The following is a 23,016-nucleotide window of genomic DNA, read 5'->3' on the forward strand; positions in this document are numbered from 1 at the left end:
TCATACCATTCTAGAAAAAAAACTAGGCTGTATGTGAAAATTAATAGAAGCATGTTTTGTATTGGTACAAAAAAATGTGTAACCAAAGAACAGTACTATGGATTTGCAGTTAGGTTTGAAAAGTCAAGCACTCTTGCTCTGTGGAATTGAAACATTGTGTGTCGAACTTCTGACCTAACTGCACACAGCAGTGTTCCATGAGCTGTTGCTATGGTAGCAGGCAGAAGTCAAGTTGGGGGAAGGGTACTAGGCAGAAGTCAAGTTGGGGGCAGGGTACTTTTGGAAAAGGGTTGGTTTTCAACCAATAGAAATGTGTCATTACATTTGAAAAAAAGGGGGAAGCACTGAGATTTGAAACTTACATGTATATGTGTGGAAAAATAGAGGGAAAGTTTGCCATTATCTGGTTCTGCTGAGAGGAGAGAGGTGTACAGAACAGAGATCCTGGCTCTGATAATCTGCTGTTTGAGTGACACATTTCTTTCACAACTAACTAATTTTAAAGGTGAGTTTACAGTTTGAGAGGGGATGTATGTGGTAACTTAAGAAATGAATAATAGAAATGGGAATTGTTTTTGTTGTAGTTACACATGGTGGATTCATAATGTGTCAGTCTGTAAAAGAGATTTTCACTTGGCCCGAAAAAAAAAGAGCAGTAAGTGTGCTTTCAAATTGGCAAAGAAATTTCGTTTTGGCACTAATGTGAAAACATGACTGTGTGTGCATAGAAGAATTATAGGCAGAAATGTATTGCGTCTTGCTCTGGTGATTTCACAGTTGCAGTAGATGGAAAAGAGGAGCGAATTTTTGGGGGAAGAAGCAGAGGTTTAGCACACACCCATGTGCTTGCCATGTATAGTCATGCACAGTAATTAGAAGCGAGTGGGGTTTTCAGGTTTAAGTCTGTAATGCAAATACATTCAGCATCACTAAGGCTGGTTGCCCCTGCTGGAGTGTAGGCAGTCACAGAGAATGCACACGGTGGTGGTCTGAAAAAAAAACAGCTTGGACATGTGCATTTAAATAAATTTTAAAAAAAAGGTTTCAGAATGTGTCAGTCTGTAAAAGTGATTTCAAAGTGTAAAAAGAGATTTTCACTTGGCCCGAAAAAAAAAGAGCAGTAAGTGTGCTTTCAAATTGGCAAAGAAATTTCGTTTTGGCACTAATGTGAAAACATGACTCTGTGTGCATAGAAGAATTATAGGCAGAAATGTATTGCGTCTTGCTCTGGTGATTTCACAGTTGCAGTAGATGGAAAAGAGGAGCGAATTTTTGGGGGAAGAAGCAGAGGTTTAGCACACACCCATGTGCTTGCCATGTATAGTCATGCACAGTAATTAGAAGCGAGTGGGGTTTTCAGGTTTAAGTCTGTAATGCAAATACATTCAGCATCACTAAGGCTGGTTGCCCCTGCTGGAGTGTAGGCAGTCACAGAGAATACACACGGTGGTGGTCTGAAAAAAAAACAGCTTGGACATGTGCATTTAAATAAATTTAAAAAAAAAGGTTTCAGAATGTGTCAGTCTGTAAAAGTGATTTCAAAGTGTAAAAAGAGATTTTCACTTGGCCCGAAAAAAAAAGAGCAGTAAGTGTGCTTTCAAATTGGCAAAGAAATTTCGTTTTGGCACTAATGTGAAAACATGACTCTGTGTGCATAGAAGAATTATAGGCAGAAATGTATTGCGTCTTGCTCTGGTGATTTCACAGTTGCAGTAGATGGAAAAGTGGAGCGAATTTTTGGGGGAAGAAGCAGAGGTTTAGCACACACCCATGTGCTTGCCATGTATAGTCATGCACAGTAATTAGAAGCGAGTGGGGTTTTCAGGTTTAAGTCTGTAATGCAAATACATTCAGCATCACTAAGGCTGGTTGCCCCTGCTGGAGTGTAGGCAGTCACAGAGAATACACACGGTGGTGGTCTGAAAAAAAAACAGCTTGGACATGTGCATTTAAATAAATTTAAAAAAAAGGTTTCAGAATGTGTCAGTCTGTAAAAGTGATTTCAAAGTGTAAAAAGAGATTTTCACTTGGCCCGAAAAAAAAAGAGCAGTAAGTGTGCTTTCAAATTGGCAAAGAAATTTCGTTTTGGCACTAATGTGAAAACATGACTCTGTGTGCATAGAAGAATTATAGGCAGAAATGTATTGCGTCTTGCTCTGGTGATTTCACAGTTGCAGTAGATGGAAAAGAGGAGCGAATTTTTGGGGGAAGAAGCAGAGGTTTAGCACACACCCATGTGCTTGCCATGTATAGTCATGCACAGTAATTAGAAGCGAGTGGGGTTTTCAGGTTTAAGTCTGTAATGCAAATACATTCAGCATCACTAAGGCTGGTTGCCCCTGCTGGAGTGTAGGCAGTCACAGAGAATACACACGGTGGTGGTCTGAAAAAAAAACAGCTTGGACATGTGCATTTAAATAAATTTAAAAAAAAGGTTTCAGAATGTGTCAGTCTGTAAAAGTGATTTCAAAGTGTAAAAAGAGATTTTCACTTGGCCCGAAAAAAAAAGAGCAGTAAGTGTGCTTTCAAATTGGCAAAGAAATTTCGTTTTGGCACTAATGTGAAAACATGACTCTGTGTGCATAGAAGAATTATAGGCAGAAATGTATTGCGTCTTGCTCTGGTGATTTCACAGTTGCAGTAGATGGAAAAGAGGAGCGAATTTTTGGGGGAAGAAGCAGAGGTTTAGCACACACCCATGTGCTTGCCATGTATAGTCATGCACAGTAATTAGAAGCGAGTGGGGTTTTCAGGTTTAAGTCTGTAATGCAAATACATTCAGCATCACTAAGGCTGGTTGCCCCTGCTGGAGTGTAGGCAGTCACAGAGAATACACACGGTGGTGGTCTGAAAAAAAAACAGCTTGGACATGTGCATTTAAATAAATTTAAAAAAAAAGGTTTCAGAATGTGTCAGTCTGTAAAAGTGATTTCAAATTGAAAAAAGAGATATACACTTGCCCCCGAAAAAAAAAGAGCAGTAAGTGTGCTTTCAAATTGGCAAAGAAATTTCGTTTTGGGACTAATGTGAAAACATGACTCTGTGTGCATAGAAGAATTATAGGCAGAAATGTATTGCGTCTTGCTCTGGTGATTTCACAGTTGCAGTAGATGGAAAAGAGGAGCGAATTTTTGGGGGAAGAAGCAGAGGTTTAGCACACACCCATGTGCTTGCCATGTATAGTCATGCACAGTAATTAGAAGCGAGTGGGGTTTTCAGGTTTAAGTCTGTAATGCAAATACATTCAGCATCACTAAGGCTGTTTGCCCCTGCTGGAGTGTAGGCAGTCACAGAGAATGCACACGGTGGTGGTCTGAAAAAAAAACTGCTTGGACATGTGCATTTAAATAAATTAAAAAAAAAGGTTTCAGAATGTGTCAGTCTGTAAAAGTGATTTCAAAGTGTAAAAAGAGATTTTCACTTGGCCCCGAAAAAAAAAGAGCAGTAAGTGTGCTTTCAAATTGGCAAAGAAATTTCGTTTTGGCACTAATGTGAAAACATGACTCTGTGTGCATAGAAGAATTATAGGCAGAAATGTATTGCGTCTTGCTCTGGTGATTTCACAGTTGCAGTAGATGGAAAAGAGGAGCGAATTTTTGGGGGAAGAAGCAGAGGTTTAGCACACACCCATGTGCTTGCCATGTATAGTCATGCACAGTAATTAGAAGCGAGTGGGGTTTTCAGGTTTAAGTCTGTAATGCAAATACATTCAGCATCACTAAGGCTGGTTGCCCCTGCTGGAGTGTAGGCAGTCACAGAGAATGCACACGGTGGTGGTCTGAAAAAAAAACTGCTTGGACATGTGCATTTAAATAAATTAAAAAAAAAGGTTTCAGAATGTGTCAGTCTGTAAAAGTGATTTCAAATTGAAAAAAGAGATATACACTTGCCCCCGAAAAAAAAAGAGCAGTAAGTGTGCTTTCAAATTGGCAAAGAAATTTCGTTTTGGCACTAATGTGAAAACATGACTCTGTGTGCATAGAAGAATTATAGGCAGAAATGTATTGCGTCTTGCTCTGGTGATTTCACAGTTGCAGTAGATGGAAAAGAGGAGCGAATTTTTGGGGGAAGAAGCAGAGGTTTAGCACACACCCATGTGCTTGCCATGTATAGTCATGCACAGTAATTAGAAGCGAGTGGGGTTTTCAGGTTTAAGTCTGTAATGCAAATACATTCAGCATCACTAAGGCTGGTTGCCCCTGCTGGAGTGTAGGCAGTCACAGAGAATACACACGGTGGTGGTCTGAAAAAAAAACAGCTTGGACATGTGCATTTAAATAAATTTAAAAAAAAAGGTTTCAGAATGTGTCAGTCTGTAAAAGTGATTTCAAAGTGTAAAAAGAGATTTTCACTTGGCCCGAAAAAAAAAGAGCAGTAAGTGTGCTTTCAAATTGGCAAAGAAATTTCGTTTTGGCACTAATGTGAAAACATGACTCTGTGTGCATAGAAGAATTATAGGCAGAAATGTATTGCGTCTTGCTCTGGTGATTTCACAGTTGCAGTAGATGGAAAAGAGGAGCGAATTTTTGGGGGAAGAAGCAGAGGTTTAGCACACACCCATGTGCTTGCCATGTATAGTCATGCACAGTAATTAGAAGCGAGTGGGGTTTTCAGGTTTAAGTCTGTAATGCAAATACATTCAGCATCACTAAGGCTGGTTGCCCCTGCTGGAGTGTAGGCAGTCACAGAGAATACACACGGTGGTGGTCTGAAAAAAAAACAGCTTGGTTTCATAATGTGACAGTTTGTTATACAGATTTTCACTTGCCCAAAAAAAAAGAGGAGTTTGTGTGCATTCAAATTGGCAAAGAAATTTCGTTTTGTGACTATTGTGAAAAGAAATGTAGTAATATATTTAAATTCAATAAAGAATTTTTTTTTTAGTTTTTTTGCAGGTATTGCTGAAGAACAGTGAACAAAATTTAAGATGCCTACAAAATCTCGAGTTCAAAAAACGCTAAAAAAAAAACTATATTTGAGGACAACTGGAGGACCAAAGTTAGTAGAAGATGCTGATGTTGGGAAAAAGAAAAAATCTTCTGGTAAGCAAAAAAGACAATTCCTAAACAAAATATTGAAAACAAACAAAAATGTACAAAATGTCTGTTCTCGGAAAAATGTAACAAAACCTACAGAACAGCAAAAAATTGAGGATTTAGTTAATGCAAATATACCTTCTGCAATTGAAAAGTTTAACATAAACAGAAAAACAGCATTTAAAGAGATACGTAGAAAAATGTTTCAGAGAAGAGTTATGTCCAATTTGATAAAGGATATAAAGAAATATAAGCAAAAGGCTAAATATTATAAGAGAAAAAAAGAAATTGAAGCCATTGCAGCAAAGGCATTAGAATTAAAAAGGAAACTATTCATATTAATTTTGAATAGGATGCGTACATTAGATAAAATGGTTAATGTACTGAAATCACAAAGCAAAAGCAAAAGAGTAGTGAACAGAACAAATTTTTGTAAAGTGTTTTTAGGAAAGTGGATGCATAGCTCAAGTAGTGAACCTTTTTTTAATGAAGAGAGCTATTTTCAAAGTAATAGTTTGCTGCATGCAGTTGACACCAGAGGTCGTTCATACGAAGTAAAAAATGGTTGCATAATGGAGAAGGAGATAATGGTTCCAAGAGATGAGGTACAAGTGATGGCAGATGAGGCAATGGGGAGACGTCCTAAAGCCCCAGTGTACACTTGGAATTGTAGTAGTATTTGCACTGTGCGTCAGGAATCTATTGACAGATTTCGAGAGTTTCTAAGAGAATATAGTAAAAAAAGTGTAAAACAAAAGATTAAGGTGCTTCAAAGTCTGGATCCATGCAGAGTGAGAGAGAATACTGGTTTGCAGGGTCATTCTCTTGCTTGTCTATCTAGAAAAGTGTGCAATAGTGTTTTCCATCATTTTAGGATGCTGGCTGTTCATCATACTGAAATGAGAAAGTTTGTGAGACGGTTGTATTTTGCCAAAAGTCCAGCAATAAAGTTAAATGAATTGAATAGGGCTCTGTTCCGAGGAACGGTATCAGATGTAGAGAAGGTTGTTGATGAAATTCAGTTTTGTTACTTTGGTCCTGAACAAAACAGTGCAGAGAAGGACACAGTAAATGAGGCAGAAGTGGAAGAGAATGTAGAACCTTGTGTAAGTAAGACATTTAATGATCACATAACAAAATTTGCAATAGTCTCTAATGAAAGACCAAATGTTACTTGTATTTGTTGCCGCAGAACTCATTATAGAAAACAAACTAGGAATGTTGATCTCTACAGAAAGAGTGAAAATGAAGATAATTATAAGTGGATGGATTTTGCAACATATATATTTCTTGAAAATTGTTTTGAATTGGGTGAAGATCAGCGTATTTGTAAATACTGCTACAACAAGTTAGAGGAAAATAGAATGCCGACCAGAGCTGTACATAATAATTTAGAATTGGATGCTATTCCTGCTGAACTTTCTGAATTAAATACATATGAGTCTATACTCATTCAATGTGTTCATCCGTTCCAGACCATAGTACGTATGGAGCCCAAAACTGGTAAATTACCTCCTTCAGATTTAGTGAGAGGTTTAAAAGGTAGAGTGGTGTATTTGCCCTTGGATTTGAAAAAAAATATGGAAACTATTGATGCGGATACTTTGGAAACTGAACCATTAATTATTCTGGTTAATGGTGTACCTACAAAGAATAAGAAGATTTGGCAGGAGCTGGTAGATGTGCGGAAAGTACAAAGAGCAAATTTGTATTTGAAAAAAAATAACAAATGGTATGAATCAATTTATATAGTAGAAGAAGAAGAAGAAGAAGATTTACAAGGAGATACAGAAACACCAAGTGGACAAATTGAAAAAGTGGACAAGTCAAAGGAAGAAGAAATTTATGAACATTTTAGCATACATCCTCTCCATTCGAAAGAAGTTATGGGAGACAATATTGATCTCTTTCAGATGAAGAAAGCAAAAGGAAATCCCGTGAGTGTATGGGAGGAGAGCTTGGAAGCTCGATGTTTTCCCCAGCTGTTTCCTAAAGGAAAAGGAGGACGATACGATGAACGTCCGGAACAGATTCCAGCTTCTGAGTATCGGACTACAAGACTATATGCTGAAGATCCCAGATTTCGACAAAGTATCCCTTATTTGTTCCATCTTTTATTTGAAAGCGACTTGTCTGCACTGTCTTATGCAGTAAATCACATTTTAAAAAGTGGAGTACATTTACAAAATGTGTCTGCTAAGGATTTTATGGAGAAAGTGCAGCACCGAGATGATCATTTGGAAACACAACTGATCAATCTGATGGCTTGTCAGCGTGGGACAAATGAATATTGGTACCGACGCCATGGTGAACTAAAATGCATGTTACGCAATTTAGGAACACCAACATGGTTCCTTACCCTAAGCTGCGCCGAGTACGCTTGGGATGATTTACTGGATTTTCTACGAGAGGCCAATTCAAACATTGAAAACATCGAATACAAGACAGCAGGAGAACTGTGCTCATTGGATCCGGTTAATGTTTGCAGATATTTCAATCATAGATTTGAGGCTATGATGTCCTTCATCTGCAATAAAAAAAATCCACCCCTTGGAGAAGTAGTGGATTTCTTTTGGAGAAAAGAGTACCAGGCAAGAGGTGCTCCTCATATTCATATGCTGCTGTGGATCAAGGATGCCCCAAAGTTTGGAACAGATACTGATGAAGCAGTGTTATCTTACATTGAAGAATATGCAACATGTGCTATACCTAAAAGCACAGAAGAGTACAAGTTAAAGGAGCAAGTTCTACGTTTCCAAAGTCATCGGTGTGGAAAATACTGTCGACGGAAATACAAGAGCAAAGAAAAATACTACACTAAATGTCGATTTGGATTTCCTAGACCTGTTCTTACAAATGGAAGAGTCAACAGTTTTATGTCAGCTGTGAGACATACTATCACAAGAAAATCACCTAAGAATACCTACAACCTTAAAAGAAAAGAAGAATCAAAAAATATAAATGACTACAACCCAGTCATTTTATCCATGTGGAACGCTAACATGGATATACAGTATGTTGCTGACAATTCCATTGCTGTTGCTCGATATGTAACGTCTTACATTACGAAATCAGAAAAAACAGAATTGAAGGAAATGTGGGAAGAGATTTCTCACGAGAAGACTGTCAGTAAGAAGCTGTACAGTTTCAGTTTGAAGATGTTATCGCATCGAGAAATTGGATCCTACGAATGTTCAGATAGATTATCTTCTGCAAGTCTCTACTCGAAGTCAAGAAGAATAATTTGGGCAAGTTTAGGCCTTGCAGCAATGAGAAATCGGGTACTGAAATCTGTTGGAGAAATTGAATATTTGGCACAGTTCGAACCTGAAAGTACAGATATATTGAAAACAAACATGTTGGACACATATTATCCCAAGAGAAGTCATCATCTGGAGAACATGTGTCTCTATGAAGTGCTGCAGAACTACATTTATTCACGGAAAGCTGCAGAAGACATCAATAATGGAAAATATAAAGTCGTTGGTGAAGAAGGATGTTTGGTGAAGCAAACCAAAGGAAGTTTGATAAATCACCGGAAGCTGAGTTGCGACACTACCGACAAGAAAGAATTTTACTACTTGGCTCTTTTACAGTTGTTTAAACCATGGCGTTCAGAGGATGAACTACTGGGAGAATTCCAGAGCTATGAAGATTCTTTTAATGCTTGCAAAGACAGCATACAATGCAGTACATTCTCAACTTATCTGCAAATGTTAAATGAAGAAATTGAACAGGAAACTACAATTGCAGCAGAAATTGCTAGAGACAGTTCTCAGGACAGCCAAAGTTCAGGAACATACAGTCAAGATCCCCTAGGACAACCAATCGTTGAAAATGAAGCATCAATAGCCATGAATGAAGTGGAAACGGCTATGAATCAAGCTCAAGAAGAATTTATAGACTTAGAAAATTTGGAAAGACAACTGAATCAAGAGCAGCAACAAATTTATGAAGAGATCAAAAACAAAATTGAACACGGATTTCTACATGAAAAAAAAGAGTGCTCATGCACATCATTTCATCCAATCAGGATGTATGTAAGCGGACAAGCTGGCACTGGAAAAAGTTTCCTAATTAAAGTCATCAGAAGCTACCTAAAGCAAAAAACAGATTCTACTTTGTCTTGTGTGGTTACTGCTCCAACTGGGTTAGCAGCATATAACATAAAAGGAATCACCTTACATCGTTTGCTAATGTTACCAGTGGAGCATGAGAACAAAATACAATTCAACAAGCTAACTGGAGAAGCATGCTTGGAAGTTTCAAGAGTATTGAAGAAGATGCAAGTTCTCATTATTGATGAGGTGAGCATGGTATCAAACTTAATGCTTGCCTTTGTGCATTTAAGAATGCAGCAAATTTTGAAGACAGACTATGACGTGTTATTTGGTGGAAAACACGTCATCGTTTTTGGGGATCTTTTGCAACTTACTCCGGTTAAAGGACAACCAGTGTTTAATACTGTGACACATGAAGACACGAAGAAGTCATTGGGAAGCATCGGTAATACAAATATTTGGTCCTTCTTTGAGTACAAGGAACTTACAACTAATATGAGGCAAGCAAACGATGAAGAATATGGAAGTATTCTGAAAGATATCAGGATTGGACTACTCACAGAAGCTGGCAAAAAAGCATTACAGACTCGGCTGCTACATAATTTATTTCCAAAGGAAGAAATAGTTGCAGAGAAGATATACAAGAACATTGCAGAAAACAAAAGTGTCATCTGCTTAATGCCAACTCTACGTGAATGCTCAATATTCAATGAGGAGCTTTTGAAATTGGAAAAGGAAGAGATCATGAAATTGGAAGCAGTGGACAAAATTGAGGATGGAAGAATTACTGTCACAGTAACAGGCAAACTGAAAAATAAATTGGACTCACTAGAGAAGAACATCTCCAAAACAGCAGGATTAGAAAAAAATCTATATGTTTGCATGAACTGTAGAGTGTTTTTAAGGAGAAATTTGGATGTTGAAAAAGGCTTAGTAAATGGAGCGATGGGAAGAGTTGTGGGTTTTATTAATTATCAGAAAAAAGATGGAATTGAATGGTTAAAAATAAAATTTGATCAGATAGAGGAAGTTAAAGACATTTGTCGTTGTTCAGTTCGTTTCATGCTTGTGAAAGACTTATATGTACGTAGGAAGCAGTTTCCGTTTTCTCTAGCATATGCTGTAACTATTCACAAGTCTCAAGGATTGACTGTAGATTGTGCATTTGTGAACATTGGATCTAGTGTGTTCAAAGAAGGTATGGCATATGTTGCTTTGTCACGAGTCAAAACATTATCAGGTTTATTCATGATAGACTTCGATGACTCAAAAGTTAGTGCTGATACAAACTGTGTAAAGGAGTATAATAGATTAAGAAGAAGCTATGCTCCTCATTTAGGTCAGTATCCTGTGTTGGAGAAACGTGTAGTTTCTCGTAAAAGGAGAAATGAGAATATCTGTAATGAAGATGTAGAGAAGAGGAAAAAAAAGAGGAGTGATGTAATTGCAAGCAAAAAGAATAAGGAAAATGAAGAACAGGTTGTAGGATGTCATTTTGAAAATAGCTCTGGTGTCAACTGCTACGCAAATGTAGTGCTGAATGTTGCTTTTTATCTGGAAAGTTTGCAAGAGCAGATAATAATAAATCAGGGAAAAAGATTCTGTTCAGAGCTCAGTCTCCTTTTTCAAAAGCTGAGTAAAGATAAAACTCAAATAGAAAGTGCTACTGATATTAGAAAACTTTTAGATGTATGTTCAGGACGAACACAGTTTTCTCAAAATGAACAGCAAGATGCTCACGAATTTTTGATGTATTTTCTTCAGGTAGTGGAAGAAGAAGGAGTTCCCATTGACATTTTTTTTGGTCTCTCTTATAAATGGGAACATAGTTGTGATAATTGTTATAATATAAGTGGTTCTATTGTTGATAATGAAAGGTTTATTTATTTGACATTGCCAGAGAGTAAAACAGTCACTTTTGCAAACTTAGTTAAAGATGCTAATCATAGCATGAAATGTGGTGAGTGTAATTCTGACATGTTATCAACATTAATTTTAAGGGAATACGGACAGTATGTAATTTTAATGATGCAACGATGTAGAGCTGATGGTTCAAAATTGGATACTTTAATAAAGAAGTTTACAGGACAGCAATTATCAATTTCAGGAAAAACTTTTGTAACTGTTGCAATAATTTTCCATGATGGACCTACTGTTACTTCTGGACATTACACAGTTTATCTAAAATGTGAAAAAGGATGGACACTGTGTAATGATTCCCAATTGATTTTCAAACAACGTTTGCCTTTTGATTTAGCAAATTCCTATCTAATCTTCCTGAAACCTAAATTTTAGAGAGACTTGGCAAGATCTGGACAAAATAATTTTACCATTTTACAGGATTACCATTGCAATTTTGTAGAAAAAAGATTTTTAAAATTATCATTTGGCCTAAAGGAAAGATAACCAATTGTAATGTGGACTTTTTCAATTTTTAATGCAATTTTGAAAAACCAATAATTTAGAGATTATCGGTAACTTCTGCACATTTTAAATTTTGGAATGTTATTGGACTGCCACTGGAAATTTTTTCAAAAATAATTTCAAAAATTACTATTTGGCCATGTGGAAAAGTAAGCAATTCTATTGTGGACTAAATAAATTATTCGAAAAATTTTCGTGAACCAAAATGTTACAGAGAATCGGTGAGATCTGGACAGATTAAACTTTAGAATTTTAATGGTTTTCCCTTGGAAATTTATTCCAGGGAAAGAATAAAAAATACTATTTGGCCTAAAGGAAATAAAATCAGATGTATTTTGGAGTTATTTGAGATATATTATTGTGAATGTACTTCTGAAACAAAAATATCAGACGGTATTTTAAAGAAAAAAGTATTGTTTTTAGATGACATTTTTTAAGAATAATATGCATTTCTGTAATGATAAGTTTAAGTGAGAAGAGATTCTGGGCTTTTTTAATACAATCTTTGAGATTGTTATTTTTTTTTGCCCGCTGTAAAATGATGAATGCAATTGCTTTCACAATTTATAGTGAAATGCAATATATTCTGAAAACAGCAAAAATAAGGCAAAAATATTTTTTGGGAAAAAATGTAAATATGTGTACTGTATTATAAAATGTTTTAAAAATATTAATACTTTTTTCTTTTTTTTCAGATCGATATAGAAAATTTTCGTAAACTACAACCATTTTAAAAACTATTTTTTAAAAAAACAAATGAATAAATATTTTTTTCAGTGAGTATGGTAAGTCAATAGTAATAATTGTAGTCTTTCAAGGACCTTGTAATGTGAAAAATGATTTTTAGTGTTTTTTTTAAAAAATAAAAAAAAAGGTACGCTTACCGTACGCGTACGGTAAAAAAAAAAAGTTTTTTAAAAAAAATGTAAAAAAAAGATGAAAGATAAGGTTGGCTCTTAAAAGAACCGTTGTGTTCATGCAGGGACAGAGGAAAGGAACCATGGGAAAATCATTCAAAGCTACAAATGTGCTGATCTATTTTGTTATTCACTAGGGAAACACTGGTCTCCCTATAACAAATTAGAGCTTTACAAAATGTGCAATGAATATCAACCTTCCGAAATCGAGGGTTCATTTCCAGAGGGCCAGCAAAAGGAGATTCTCCCCCCACAGATGAAGGGCTCACCTGAGCTGCAGAAGAAGGAGTAAGCTCTGCAGGTGATGGTCCAGGCTGAGCTGCTGTGGATGTACTGGCTCGTCTTTCTGAAGAGTTACCTCCAAAAAGTTGAGCATGTGTCCTTTTGTGTACATCCTTGAGGTGCCTCATCATGGTGTGATTCCCAAAGGAATACTTCCTGTCAGGATTACCTCTAGAAAGTACACGCTGACACAGCTTGCAAGTAACTAAGGGTGCATTCACCTTTTGCTGGCCTTCTGGAAAAGTAAAATAATCCCAAACATAAGAAGGTTTTACTTTCCTCGCTCTCTGCCTCAAGACAGTGCTGCTGGTGCTAGCCTCACTCTCAGAAGAGCTCTGCTGTTCTGCCATCGTATCCCAAAGACAAACCAGCTCCTTCTCCCAAGGGATCACAAGCAGAAATGAGGGGAATGGGTGTGGTGTAGGAGAGTTCTAGAACTGAAAGTAGTTTCAACCAATCAAAAGTTGTGTTTCAAGATCACATGACCTACCGTACGCTTACGGTACGCTTACGGTGCGCTTACGGCAAAAAGTACGCGTGCGCGTAAAAAAGACACGCGCTTGCGCACATGCGCATAACAGTCATTTCCCGGCACTTCCGCGTAACGTGCGCGTGTTGCGTAAGCGCGCACGCGTCCCACGCGCAGTACGCGCGGCTACGCAAAGTGCGTAACTATACGCAAGCAGCGTAGATAGATTACGGACGTTGCGTAAACCGTACGCTTACCGTGAGCTTACGGTACGCGTACTATAAAAAAAAAAAAAAAAAAATCTGGAAATAAATTTTACATGTTTATTTTAAAAAATATATATAAAAAAAATATTTAAGGATTTTAAAAATTAAAGCATAGTCTTTATAAAAGATAAGAAAATTAAAATAAAAATATGTTTGAAAAAAATGAAGAATATAAAAAAAAAATAGCATTTAAAAAACCTTGCAAATTCACTGAAAAAACCATGGGTTTCACACACGTTATAGTTAGGAATTAGCATTTAAAAAACCTTGCAAATTCAATGAAAAAACCATGGGTTTCACACACGTTATAGTTAGGAATTAGCATTTAAAAAACCTTAGAAATTCACTGAAAAAACCATAGGTTTCACACACGTTATAGTTAGGAATTAGCATTTAAAAAACCTTAGAAATTCAGTGAAAAAACCATAGGTTTCACACATGTTATAGTTAGCTGGACATTTTACTCGTAAAAAACCAATGAAATTGCCCCGTTATAGTTAGTTCAGCTAACTATAACTCGCGCGCCCGCAATGCACTGCTGATGACGTCACATATTACATCACTCATGACATGGTCAGTGACATCACTCATGACATCACTGATGACATCTCAAATGACATCACTGATGACATCACTGATGACATCATCTAGTGAATGTGTGTTATTCTGAAAATTAAATATGTTTTATATATGTATATCTCATGGTCGATGGAAGAATAAATGGGTATATAAGTGTCTAAATGGATGATTTGTTTTTGAAAAATTGATTGTGTAACTGACTGATTAAGTGTATCATAGTGAATACATGGCTTAGTGAATAATGTTTAAATATGTAAATATCTGTATCAGTCTCTCACTTTGTGTATAAGTGGCTGCATGGGTTGGTGAGTAGCTACATGGGTGCCTATTTAGGTTATTAGTTGTTTTTTTGAGTATCAGTCTGAGTGTCTGCATGGTTCGGTGGGGGGTATTACGTAGTGCATCGGTGCATGAATGAGTGACTCACTGTTTGTATGTGTTGAACACAGCATGTGTGCAGGACTGTATGGGTGGATGAGTGTGTGTATGGGTGTGTTAGTGAGTGAATGACTGTCTCAATAGTGTCTTCAGGAGTAACTACATACGTTTTAAACTAGTATATGTGACTATTGGTGTATATATGTGAGTATATGTGAAAGTGAGAGATTGAAAGAGTTCCTGTATGAATAAGTATGTGTTTCTATAAGTGATTGTTTAAAAGACTAAGTATGTGTAAGTTTCCGTAGAAGTAAGTGTGGTGGTGTGTGTATAACTGTATATGCAAGTAAATGTATGTTTGATTCTTTATTAGCATGAGTGACTATGTGTGTGAGTAACTCTATGGATGAGTGGCATTGTGTAACAGGATGTATAGATGTATGAGTACATATGATGAGTGAGTACATGTATGAGTGACTGTATAGGACTGTTGGTGAATGAGTGGATGTGTATGTGGATCTTAGAATTACTGAAGAGGTTGTTGTAACTGGTATTGGTATGTCCATTGTTTTGAAATTTTTAGTCTCTATTTTTGAATGTGTGTATCAAAGCTTATATTAAGGTGAGAGGAGGTCTGCCACTCTATCACAAGGATGATGTCATCAGTGATGTCATCAGTGATGTCATTTGAGATGTCATCAGTGATGTCATGAGTGATGTCACTGACCATGTCATGAGTGATGTAATATGTGACGTCATCAGCAGTGCATTGCGGGCGCGCGAGTTATAGTTAGCTGAACTAACTATAACGGGGCAATTTCATTGGTTTTTTACGAGTAAAATGTCCAGCTAACTATAACATGTGTGAAACCTATGGTTTTTTCACTGAATTTCTAAGGTTTTTTAAATGCTAATTCCTAACTATAACGTGTGTGAAACCTATGGTTTTTTCAGTGAATTTCTAAGGTTTTTTAAATGCTAATTCCTAACTATAACGTGTGTGAAACCCATGGTTTTTTCATTGAATATATATATATATATATATATATATATATATATATATATATATATATGTATATATATATATATATGTGTGTGTTATAGTTAGGACCTATTTTCCATAGGAAATCTGCAACATTCTATTGGGAATAACGTTGGCGCCGGTTGACGAATCTTCGCGAAATTTTCCAAACTTTTGGCCAGCTCCGCTCCGCTCCTACCCTGAAAGTTTTGCGGTGATCCGTCAAGCGGGAGCAGAGACAAAAAGGGGGTTCCCAAAATGCGTTTTCCCCATGCAATTTCCCATAGGATCTGTTGTCGCAGCTACAGCCCGAACCGCTGAACAGAATGACACCAAATTTGGCAAAGAGGTAGTCCTCAGTTCGGACTCATGCCTTTTGCTTAAATGGTGTAAATCTGTTCAGTAGTTCCTGAGAAAATTAGAGTTAAAATTACATATATATCTATGGCCGCGGAGAATCCGCTGATCCTCCCCGCACCCTCCCCGAACCCTCCCGAGCACAAGAAACCACAAAAACGACAGATGCAAAATGCGACAAGGGGGCAGGGTAGAAACACCCTGACCCCCAAGGCCTGCTCAGGGGGTCCCACAAGGACCCCCAAGGCCAAAAAGATGTATTTTCTTTTTTTTAAATCGCGGGATGCGCGTAGGGTCCACGCATCCCACTAACGAAAAAAAAACGAAGCGTGGACTGCTGCGCTTCGTTTAGATTTAGCCCCCTGGAGGGCCAAGTCCCGGGGGCAATATGCTTTTATACTGGGGGGCCCAGAGGGGCCTCCCAGCCCTGGGGACAGCCACCCCCCGGGGCTTTTAAAAAAAAAAAAAAAAACAAGCCTGTGTGGGGGGGGGGCTCGTTACAGACCCCCAAGCCTCAGGGACCACCACTCCCCGGGGCTTTAAATTAAGAGGGGGGGCCGCGCGGCCCCCCCCCTGGAGCCAATGATGGCCCTGGGGACCGCCACCCCCCAGGGCCAGCTCCTGCAGTGTCCCGGGGTGCCCACCCCCGGGACACTGCTGTTTGCTATGGCAGGGTGGAAGCCTCGCAGCTCCCATCCTGCCATAGCAAACTGCTTTGGTATTTGGAAGAGAGAGCAGAAAACCTGCTCTCTCTTCCAAATACCAAAGAGGATTGCTTTTCCACACGGGGAGCAGCATGTTAGCTGCTCCCCATGTGGAAAAGCAATGTCGGCTCCCGCAGGACGCGGGGAGCGGGCAGGGCTGTGGGGAGATTGGGGCCCCCCCACGGCCCCCAACGGAGGCCAGGCCCCGGGGAATGGGGTCCCCAGGGCCGTAAGTGGCCCGGGAGGGGGGCCACGCGGCCCCCCTCCCCAAAGTTAAAAAAATAAATTTAAAAAAATGGCCCCGGGTGATGGGGTCCCCGGGGCAATAGGTGGCACAGGAGGGGGGCTATTCAGCCCCCCTCCATAAAAAAAATTGTTGAAAAAGGGCCATGTCCCGGGGGATGGGGTCCCCGGGGCAATTTATGGCCTGGGGAGGGGGGCCACGAGGCCCCCTTCCCGTTTTAAAACAAAATAAAAAAATTGGGGGCAGGCCCTGGGGGATGGGGTCCCCAGGGCCATAAAAAAAGATAAAGAAGGGGGGCTACACAGCCCCCTTCTAAAAAAACAGAGGGGAAAAAGGATTGGGCCGGAGGCCACGCCCCTTCCTTACACTACTCTGCAAACGCGCCCCCCTGGCGCGTTTTCTAGAGGGGGAACGAATTCCCCTTCAATACTGGGGGTCCCTGGGGGCCAACTAGCCCACCAGGAACCTCCAGTATGCACCAGGGGGCTGTGTTGCAGAGAGGTGTAATGAGGCCACGCCCCTTTTTACACCTCTCTGCAACGCAGCTCCCTGGCGCTGACTGGAGGTACCTGGTGGGCTAGTTGGCCGCCAGGGGACCTCAGGATTCAAGGGGACTTAATCTCCCAACTTAAAACGTGCTACGGGGCGCATTTGCACAGTGGTGAAGGTAGGGGGTGGGGCCTGAGGTGATACTGTGCAAACCCGCTCTTCAATCCTGAGGGTCCCTGGGGACCAACTAGCCCACCAGGTACCTCCAGTAAGCGCCACAGAGCTGTGTTGCAGAGTGTTGTAAAAAGGGGCGTGGCCTCTGAATACCTCTCTGCAATGCAGCTCCCTGGCGCATACTGGAGGTACCTGGTGGGCTAGTTGACCCCCAGGGGACCTCAGGATTGAAGAGGAATTAATTCCCAAACTTAAAACGTGCCACAGGGCGTGTTTGCACACGTCACCTCAGCCCCCTCCCCCTTCCTTCACCATTGTACAAATATTCCTCTAAAATCAGCCGAACTACGAATTCCTATTCACTCACCTGTAATCAGGAGAGAACCCAGGGCTGCATCATTTAGCTCAGCACTGACCCTGAAAAGTAATTCTAAGCGTACTTACCAGTAACTTGTATTTCCTTCCATAGGAATCCATTGTGTGGTTTTCACCAGAAAATTTTCAGTGTCCATTTTTGAAACGTACAAATATTCCTCTAAAATCAGCTGAACCACGAATTCCGATTTACTCACCTGTAATCAGGAGAGAACCCAGGGCTGCATCTTTTAGCCCAGCACTGACCCTGAAAAGTAATTCTAAGCGTACTTACCAGTAACTTGTATTTCCTTCCATAGGAATCCATTGTGTGGTTTTCACCAGAAAATTTTCAAAGTGTCCATTTTTAAAATGTACAAATATTCCTCTAAAATCAGCTGAACTACGAATTCCGATTCACTCACCTGTTATCAGGAGAGAACCCAGGGCTGCATCTTTTAGCCCAGCACTGACCCTGAAAAGTAATTCTAAGCGTACTTACCAGTAACTTGTATTTCCTTCCATAGGAATCCATTGTGTGGTTTTCACCAGAAAATTTTCAAAGTGTCCATTTTTAAAATGTACAAATATTCCTCTAAAATCAGCCAAACTACGAATTCCGATTTACTCACCTGTTATCAGGAGAGAACCCAGGGCTGCATCTTTTAGCCCAGCACTGACCCTGAAAAGTAATTCTAAGCCTACTTACCAGTAACTTGTATTTCCTTCCATAGGAATCCATTGTGTGGATTTTAACAGCAAATTTTCTAAGTGTCCATTTTTAAAATGTACAAATATTCCTCTAAAATCAGCCGAACTACGAATTCCGATTTACTCACCTGTTATCAGGAGAGAACCCAGGGCTGCATCTTTTAGCCCAGCACTGACCCTGAAAAGTAATTCTAAGCGTACTTACCAGTAACTTGTATTTCCTTCCATAGGAATCCATTGTGTGGTTTTCACCAGAAAATTTTCAAAGTGTCCATTTTTGAAACGTACAAATATTCCTCTAAAATCAGCCGAACTACGAATTCCGATTTACTCACCTGTTATCAGGAGAGAACCCAGGGCTACATCATTTAGCTCAGCACTGACCCTGAAAAGTAATTCTAAGCGTACTTACCAGTAACTTGTATTTCCTTCCATAGGAATCCATTGTGTGTTTTTCACCAGAAAATGTTCTAAGTGTCTATTTTCACAAACTAAAAATATTCCTAAAAAATCGTCTATATGACTTAAACACATTCTTTCAACTGTTTGCAGGAGGTTGGCCAGTGCTGGATCCAGGATCCACCACTGAGTAAGAAAAAGTAACAATAACACTACTTACCTGCTAAGTGAGATTTCTGCCATAGGATAACATTGGTGATTCGATGGGAAAAAGTTTCTAAGTGTCAACTTTTAAAATACAATAATATTCCTTAAAAATCACTGCTGTAACCAAAGCGCTTTTACTCAACTGTTTACAGGAGATGTCCAAGGACTGAATCTAGGATCCAGTCTTGTGGTTAGAAAAGTAATCCATAAAGTAACTAATTGCATTTAACTAGAAATTCACATTGAGCTCAATGTTGCTTTGTGTTTGAAATTGTGTTGCCCATTGCAATAACTGTAACTACTATACTTAAAAGTCTGTTGCCTATTTGCCAAGTATTTAAACTAACGTAATTCATTCTGAGAAAGTATATTTTGTATTGTAATGTATAATGTAATTATAATGTAATTAAAAAAAATATATCTAAAAATAAATAGTTTAAAAAATGTAGTAAATCAGTATAAAAAAAATCAGTATAACAATTAATACATTCAAAATTGTCATTTAGAAAATCTTTGAAATTCACTGAAAAAACCATAGGTTTCAGGCCTGATATAGTTAGGAATTAGCATTTAAAAAACCTTTTAAATTCACTGAAAAAACCATAGGTTTCAGGGGCGTTATAGTTAGGAATTGGCATTTAAAAAACCTTAGAAATTAACTGAAAAAACCATAGGTTTCAGGAGCGGTATAGTTAGCTGGACATTTCCCTCGTACAAAACTCTAGAAATTCCCCTGTTATAGTTAGTTCAGCTAACCATAACTCGCGCCCCCGCAATGCACTGCTGATGACGTCACATATTACATCACTCATGACATGGTCAGTGACATCACTGATGACATCACTGATGACATCTGAAATGACATCACTGATGACATCACTGATGACGTCATCCATGTGATAAATGAGTGCATCTTCTCACACCCTTTGATATACTCAATCAAAATTTCAGACGTCCATTCTCAAAACCATAGATACTCCAATACCAATAACTACATACCCACTCATTGCCTCTTAGATCCACACACACATCCACTCACTCACCTGTACAGTCACTCATACTTACTCAGTACAGGACTATCATATGCATTTATACACCTACATAGACACTCACACACCACCAATCATCCATAGAGGTACTCTCGCACCTACTCAGTCATGCAAATAATTAATCACACTCCCATTTACTCACCTATGCAGTTATACACACACAAGTTCACCTACTCATAAAAATAGTACCACATTCTTACGCTCTTATACAATCACTGATACAAGCATACACTCATCCATACAGCCACTCTCACAATCACACACTCTCACATATACCCACTTATATACTCTTACACACATATATACTGCCTTTCACATATGTAGTTACTCACACATGAATCACTGAGATATACATTCAATCACTAACACACCCATACATACACTCACCCAACCATACAGTCCATCACAGATGCACTCTTAAAACCATGCACCCATAGAATCACCTACTCACACATGTATGCACAGAGTCACATACACCCCACCCACACAAACAGATACTCAGACAACCAATCAATAACCCATAGAGACACTCATATAGCTATTCACAAAACCATGCAGCCGCTTATACACCAACAGACAGACAGATACAAACATTCATACAGTTTAGTCACTAGTCTGCAGTAAGATACGTTTAATGACTCACTTATACAGTCAGTCACGCACCTACTAAATCATCCATTCACACACTTATACACCCACTCATTCTTCTATAAGTTTTTCCCTATATATATATTAAACATATTTAAAATTTACAGAAACACACACTCACTGGATTACGTCATCAGTGATGTCATCAGTGATGTCATTTCAGATGTCATCAGTGATGTCATCAGTGATGTCACTGACCATGTCATGAGTGATGTAATATGTAACGTCATCAGCAGTGCATTGCGGGGGCGCGAGTTATAGTTAGCTGAACTAACTATAACAGGGGAATTTCTAGGGTTTTGTACGAGGGAAATGTCCAGCTAACTATAACGCCCCTGAAACCTATGGTTTTTTCAGTGAATATATGTATAAATATATATATATATATATAATATATATATATATATAATATAAACAAATCGGGGTCCTTCCGGGATCTGTCTCGTAGTCAGGTGGTGCAGTAGCCGGCAGGAACCCCAAGCCGGTCCATCATTTCTCCAAACATTACCAAAGTAAGAATGCACACTCAGAAGTTCAAAGTTGATCACCAGGTTTAATCCTGTAAACCGCTACGCGTTTCGACACAAAAGTGTCTTGATCACACGAAATTTCACAGTAATCCATGACGTGCATAAATAAACAATCAACATAGAAAAGGCACTCAGATTTTGACACACACCTTTCGGCCTCACCAATGGCGGCCATCTTAGAACAGTCATATACTACGTAAAAAGCATATACATAGACATTGCTGTATTCATTACTTCATGATTACGAGATACTGACTTCATGGTATACTGAAATGATAAATGCATACAGTATATCAAAATAGGTATTGCTCAATATAAAGAAAATTCCCTCATAACTGAATGTATTAAGATACATCATGAATGGCCATGCAGCATATTATGTACACTAAACACGATGCTGCACATTGGCTCTGAGTCGTCAGAACACAAAAAACTTTATCAAAGGAGACAAATGTCAAGGACAAAAATAAATGCGATCTAGTGTCTAAATGAAGATTCTGTATATCTGGTAGGCAAGTGCCTAAATAACGTTCCTTCATCAGGTGAGACAAGATGTAGTGTAAAAACAAAATAGAAAAGGTGAAATGGGCAAAGGATTACATACTCATTACCCTGGATGTAAGCTCTTTGTATACTATCATTGATCATAACCAGGGTTTAGAGGCCTGTTTTCACTTTCTCAAAGGTAGAGACATTGGGTACCTTGAGCCCACGCACATGCTTGTAGAGATGATGAGGATGTGCCTCACCAACAACATCTTCATGTTTAATGGTGACCTCTACAGGCAGGTGCGTGGTACTGCAATGGGTTCGTGCTTCGCACTGAGCTTTGCGAATCTGTTTTTGGGCAAGTGGGAGGAGGAAATTCGTGAAGATGAAAATCTTAAATCTGACTTTAACTTGGTTAGAGTTTGGATCAGATATATTGACGACCTCTTTATCGTATGGAGTGGTTCTGAACTTGAAGCCAAAAATTTCATTATGAGATTAAACACAAATCCCTACAACATTACGCTTACCTCTAACATGAGCAAAACAAGTCTAGAATTTCTTGACACTTTGGTCTCAATACAGGGAGATAAACTAGTCACAAGCCTTCATAGAAAGGAAACTGCAGGGAACAGTCTCCTTCATGCCCTCAGTGCTCATCCAGAAGCTCTGAAGTGGAGCATCCCTTTTGGAGAGCTACTGAGGGCAAGAAGGAACTGTAGCACCGACAAAATGTACACCCTTGAACAAGAAAGAATGCCTATCAGGTTTAGAGAACGTGGGTATCCATAATGGGCCCTTACTAGAGCCGTTGACAAAATCAAGCAAACAAGTAGATCCAGCACCCTAGAGGCTAAACACCCTGCGCCTGAGGAGGAGGGGGCCTCTAGAGTAATAACGACATTTAACCACAATTCTGACAAGGTTAGAAAGGTACTTGCAGATAATTGGAAAATCCTCAAGGCAGATACCATCATTGGCCCTACAATAAGCAGCAGACCTTTGATAACTTATCCTAGGGGAAAAAGTCTCAGAGACATTTTGGTCAAGGGAGACATTTCAGAAACCCCCAAGAGAAATATTCACAACCTTAAGGGTTTCTATCCCTGTGGCCATTGTAGAGCATGCAAAAACAGCCACATGGTCAAGGAATATACGATACCAGGGTGCAGACAAAACAAAATCATAAACCAATTTCTGACATGCAGTACTAGTTTTGTCATTTATG

The 23,016-nt window shown here is 38.8% G+C and overlaps 2 protein-coding genes across 2 annotated transcripts in view; one reads left to right on the top strand and one right to left on the bottom strand.

The window, feature by feature from the left end:
* The window catches only part of LRP1B (LDL receptor related protein 1B), a 3,634,433-nt gene that overhangs the window by 411,880 nt on the left and 3,199,537 nt on the right, over window positions 1-23,016 (bottom strand). The window lies entirely within an intron of this gene.
* On the top strand, window positions 396-22,580 carry LOC146857062 (uncharacterized). The gene is made up of 3 exons (XM_085646742.1): window positions 396-505; window positions 4,885-10,579; window positions 21,954-22,580. Exons 2-3 carry the CDS (start codon window positions 4,928-4,930, stop codon window positions 22,578-22,580), a joined length of 6,279 nt encoding a protein of 2,092 aa, XP_085502868.1. The 5' UTR covers window positions 396-505; window positions 4,885-4,927.

The sequence above is a fragment of the Triturus cristatus genome, chromosome 3_2 (assembly GCF_964204655.1).
Source record: "Triturus cristatus chromosome 3_2, aTriCri1.1, whole genome shotgun sequence".
In the NCBI taxonomy this organism is placed as follows: Eukaryota; Metazoa; Chordata; class Amphibia; order Caudata; family Salamandridae; genus Triturus; species Triturus cristatus.

What these genes read in the sequence shown, in the direction of transcription:
- LOC146857062 (XM_085646742.1), top strand. Translation starts at nt 4,928, where the DNA reads ATGCCTACAAAATCTCGAGTTCAAAAAACGCTAAAAAAAAAACTATAT. An exon ending in AGGAAAATGAAGAACAGGTT is followed by an intron (nt 10,580 to 21,953) that starts GTAGGATGTCAT and finishes GATCATAACCAG; the next exon opens with GGTTTAGAGGCCTGTTTTCA.